Here is a 5000-nt window from a genome sequence, read left to right as displayed (position 1 = left end):
AAATACGGAGTATCACTGTAAGACCTAAACCATGACTGGATGCAGGATAAATACGGAGCATCACTGTAAGACCTAAACCATGACTGGATGCAGGGAGTTTATCCTCTAACCCAACTGGCAGCTCAAGGCAAAAACACCAGTCAGGGAGCGCACACGTACTGATAAAAGTGTTTGTCTGAACCACACTATTACTGCTAAATGACTACATGTAAAGGTGCTGGTGTGTGCTCAAATACCGCAGGCTTAGGTGATAGATTTCCCTTTAAAAAGGGAGAAAAACACACAGTGCACAAGTTTGTTTTATCTAGTAACGGAAGACGGTCATCTCTCACCTTGTCATTCTGTAATCAGGATGTCTCGTGCCCGCTGCTCTTCTACTGACGTTTTTCTGGGTGGAACCAAACTTCCGCTCCTGCTTTCACTCTCGTCTCTGGTGAAAAGAGGAGGTCAGACGTAGGCTATTAAAAACCAAAAAGGACGAACATTTAAAAGCAGTTTAAATAGTCCATCAACATTCCTAACGATTCATACATTTACGAGGAGCGAAGTTGACCTAGTGTGTTTAGGAGTTGGTCGACATCGACAAGTCTATTCTATTAAAACGTCAATATTGTACCGGCGTCCAACGGAACACACCCACGCTGAGTGCGGTGGACTGAGATCTGTCGATGCTGACAGTGCAACTAACGTTGTCCCGCTACACAGAGACAACAAACTGCCATTGCCAAACAATCACTCGCTAAGGTTTAACGTTACACAGTTTTTCTCTTAGCTTCCCTTATAAATCTTAAAAGTTCAGTCAAATTTCAAGATCGAATTAATATACTGTACGTGTTAAGTCTGCCAAACTGGGTTACAATTAATGTATATGCTAACCCTAAACCCTCCCATGGAACTGCACACAAAACCTCTGTGAGCATCAATGCTACAACCTCGTGCACCTCCTTCCCCTAACGTGATGACTGAAATTCAAATCTCGAACTTATGGGCTAACACCCAAACAGCCACGTAGCTGGAAAGCTCAGCTGACAATGGACGTAAACAGTACCCTAAGGATACGGTGGTTAGCTTGTTGTTAGCTTGTCGCAGGATAGTATGACAGCTAGCTGACAAATACCATCGCTGTTGTTGCAGCGCCGTGTCCAGAAGTCGAGCTAACGTTATTGTGTACCTTGCCAGCCAGCTAGCAAGCTAGCTAGCGGAATAGCTATAGGCACAATAGCTAACGTTGCCTGTGTTGGGCTGCAAGGAACAAAGTGTCCTACATCCCGTGGTGATAATTTTAAGCAACGTAAAACACCAAAGTAACACAGCTCTTAGAACCCTGTAATTGATATACGTAAAAAAACCCACATACCTCTTTTTTGTATATTTCTTCTCTTCAAGTGGCAAAAATTAGGCCTTCTTCGGCCGTAGCGACGTTGCCTATGCCAACCAGACACTTCCGGGTTAGCAAAACGGAAACAAATAACAGTGCGCAAGCGCAATTTCGTTGTCTACGTTTTGTGCTAATATGTTGGCCTACATAACATATTGTCCACAATTTAACGATTCACAATGTTTGTGAGGACATTTTATGACTTGGAAAAAAGTTTTATTTTTTATTTTCAGCCTCGGAAATCTCACTGACACCAACACGTTGAATTAAATTAAGATAAAGTAAGATAAAGGCGTCCAACTTTATTATCAATAGCTTAGTGTGCATTACAATCACCTCTGTTGACCACACATGAGCCTATGTAACCTATATTGTTGTAAGAGGAGGATCCCATTATAGTACAGTGCAATTCGCTCTTTGTCCTCTGGAGGACACTACTGTCAACATTTTAAGTGACAGACACAGTGGCTGTGCCGGCGACCACTTTCCCTTAAAGCCTGAAAGCGTTATGAGGTCAAGGAAACAATTCAAGCAATTCAAGTAGAATTCATAAGGACCTAGGAAAAGACAACTTTGCTGCCAAGACAGTCCTACTGCACTTACACTAGGCTACTAGTGTATGTGATGCGATTGACGTGGGTCACGTTGATCGGTTTTTGATTGGGTTGTTGTTGCTGCTGCTGCAAGGAATTGTGGGGCGATATGGTCTCCTTTCCCTTAAGGAGATACGAATTAAAGCACTGAAGCACCTTTCCTAAGCATCTAGGTTTATCGTGGCAATGGCCACAGTGAATGGCTTAAAAACACACACACACACACACACACACACACACACACACACACACAGTACTGGCCATGACAGTGTTGGACCCCTAGGCGAGATTTACTTTGACTACAATGCTTGGCTTGCTTGTCAAATTACAACAATGTTTTGATTATGCTATTGTTGTGAAAAGGGATTCACACACACACACACACACACACACACACACACACACACACACACACACACACACACACACACACACACACACACACACACACATCATTTGATTCATGATACGGATCCTTCTGCAGTTTGTTTATTTACACCTGCGCTTCCTTCCTGTCTAAAACTTCACAGCTATAGTCCAACACACACAAACACACACAAACACACACACACACACACACAGAGTCTAACTAGGTATAACGGTAAGGAAGTATAGCATAGTTTAAGAAGACTACTTTGCATATGAGCGTCTGCCAAATGACTGAATATAAATGTTAATGTAACTGCGATGGTAGATGTGGACTGCATATTGAGAAGAATACTGATGCATAAACTTCAAAATCCTCAGCCTTTAAATGTAAACAAAATAAACTGACCTATTTTTGCTTATGTTTCATGTGAAAATAATATGAAATATTGTGTCAGTGAATATATTGTAATTGTGTTGAGTGCAAAAATATTTGTATGTATTAGATGTGAACTCAGAAAAAAAAGAACAGTATTGATTTTTCAGTCCAATCGCTCACACCTGTCGTTGTTCCCCACACATAAGAAAACTGTCGAGGTCTTAAGGGATTGTTACAAAACTGGCAAGGCCTTATATACGATTGTCATAAAAAAACTCACAAGGTCTAACAGTATGTCATTGTTATAAAAAGCAGCTTTTATTTATGAAAATGTATAAAACAAAATCACACAGAAAAATAAGACTTTAATGGGAGACATTCAGCAGGTCTTCAGGTGTACCGTGCACTTCATGCACAGACGTTTTCCCAGATTGCACCTTGCCTCAGCGCCAGTTACGTCACGGGCAGGCATGGCAACATGGCCACTTAATGGCCGCACAGTCGCCTTCCATAGCACAGGAAGTGGGTGTGGCTTCCGCCTGCCCCGCAGAGAAAAGACACACGCATCACTTCCTCTCTCAGTCCAGAGCAGGCCAACTAGAGCTAATGTATCAGAAGCACAGACACACACGGACGGACACAGATCTGTGGATTTTCAAACCAAACATCACAGACAGACACTGACAGACACAGATCTGTGGAGTTTAAACCAAACATCACAGACAGATCTGTAGGGTTCAAACCAAACATCACAGACAGACACAGACACACACAGATCTGTGGGGTTCAAACCAAACCACTGCAGAAACAGACGGTCACAGATCTGTGGATTTTCAGACCAAACATCACAGACAGACACAGACGGTCACCGATCTGTGGGGTTGAAACCAAACATCACAGACAGACACAGACGGTCACCGATCTGACCACGGCAGACACATGTCAGTCAGCCACCATGACTCAGATCTGGTCTCCACCCATTCCAGCGTTGGCTATTGTAGGAACAGTGTTCACAGCTAATTAGCTTTTAGCATCCTCGCTACATCAGCCCGCTCCCCGCCCCCCCCCCCCCCCCCCGCTCCCACGGCTGCAGGTGAGAGCCAATGAGGAGGGACATGCCGCTCCCACGGCTGCAGGTGTGAGCCAATGAGGAGGGACATGCCTCTCCCACGGCTGCAGGTGTGAGCCAATGAGAAGGGACATGGCGCTCCCACGGCTGCAGGTGTGAGCCAATGAGAAGGGACATGCCGCGTACACGGCCCCGACCACACTTCAGCGTGACGGCGATGACGACGATGACGGCGATGCCGGCGGGTCAACAGCACCTTCCCGATTCACAGCTCTCTCAGTGGCTGGTTCCCATCTCTCATCGCAGTCCGGGCCGTAGTCCCCGGACAGCTGATCTCACACACTCTCCAACCCTCCCTCACACACTCACACACTCTCCAACCCTCACACACTCACACACTTGTGAGTGATGAGATTAAGACATGGGTCTGACGGGGGCTGGCTGGTGATGGAATCACACAACTGGCCTTCGGCGTGTCAGGTGGCAGGAGAGGAAGAGGAGGAGGAGGAGGAGGGATCACACAACTGGCCTTGGAGTGTCAGGTGGCAGGAGAGGAAGAGGAGGAGGAGGAGGAGGAGGGATCACACAACTGGCCTTCGGCGTGTCAGGTGGCAGGAGAGGAAGAGGAGGAGGAGGAGGAGGAGGAGGAGGAGGGATCACACAACTGGCCTTCGGCGTGTCAGGTGGCAGGAGAGGAAGAGGAGGAGGAGGAGGAGGAGGAGGAGGAGGAGGGATCACACAATTGGCCTTCGGCGTGTCAGGTGGCAGGAGAAGAGGAGGAGGAGGAGGAGGAGGAGGAGGAGGAGGAGGAGGGATCACACAACTGGCCTCGGAGTGTCAGGTGGCAGGAGAAGAGGAGGAGGAGGAGGAGGAGGAGGAGGAGGAGGAGGAGGGATCACACAACTGGCCTTCGGCGTGTCAGGTGGCAGGAGAGGAAGAGGAGGAGGAGGAGGAGGAGGAAGAGGAGGAGGAGGGGCAGGGGGCCGTAAACATCCAGGACAGCTGGCATGTCTGCTGGCAGGGTGAGGTTACACTAGGGAACAGGGTGTGCTGCCATGAGGGTGGGGGTGCATTGCTGTGAGGTTCTGCTAGTAGTGGAGATCCGCGTGAGGTTCTGCTAGTGGAGATCCGCGTGAGGTTCTGCTAGTGGAGATCCGCGTGAGGTTCTGCTAGTAGTGGAGAACCGTTTAAGGGTTCTGCTAGTCGAGAACCGCG

General features: G+C 47.4%; 1 protein-coding gene across 5 annotated transcripts in view; it reads right to left on the bottom strand.

The window, feature by feature from the left end:
• LOC105904971 (mapk-regulated corepressor-interacting protein 1) overlaps nucleotides 1-1468 on the bottom strand; it is a 5848-nt gene extending 4380 nt beyond the window's left edge. Inside the window, exons 1-2 of one of the 5 annotated variants that reach the window (XM_031560963.2) lie at nucleotides 1358-1468; nucleotides 333-458 (exon numbers count right to left, since the gene is read on the bottom strand). In XM_031560963.2, the coding sequence (XP_031416823.1) occupies nucleotides 333-340 (8 nt within the window). In that variant the 5' untranslated portion in view covers nucleotides 341-458; nucleotides 1358-1468. Of the gene's footprint in view, nucleotides 1-332; nucleotides 459-531; nucleotides 612-1048; nucleotides 1068-1117; nucleotides 1266-1357 lie in introns of those variants that run through there. The other 4 variants (XM_031560962.2, XM_031560965.2, XM_031560966.2 and 1 more) reach the window with 4 other exon arrangements.
• Nucleotides 1469-5000: the final 3532 nt, after the last annotated feature.

This window comes from Clupea harengus, chromosome 23 (genome assembly GCF_900700415.2).
Source record: "Clupea harengus chromosome 23, Ch_v2.0.2, whole genome shotgun sequence".
NCBI classification, from domain to species: domain Eukaryota; kingdom Metazoa; phylum Chordata; class Actinopteri; order Clupeiformes; family Clupeidae; genus Clupea; species Clupea harengus.
The sequence above is the reverse complement of the archived record's forward strand: the minus strand, read 5'-3'. Positions and strand labels throughout refer to the sequence as shown.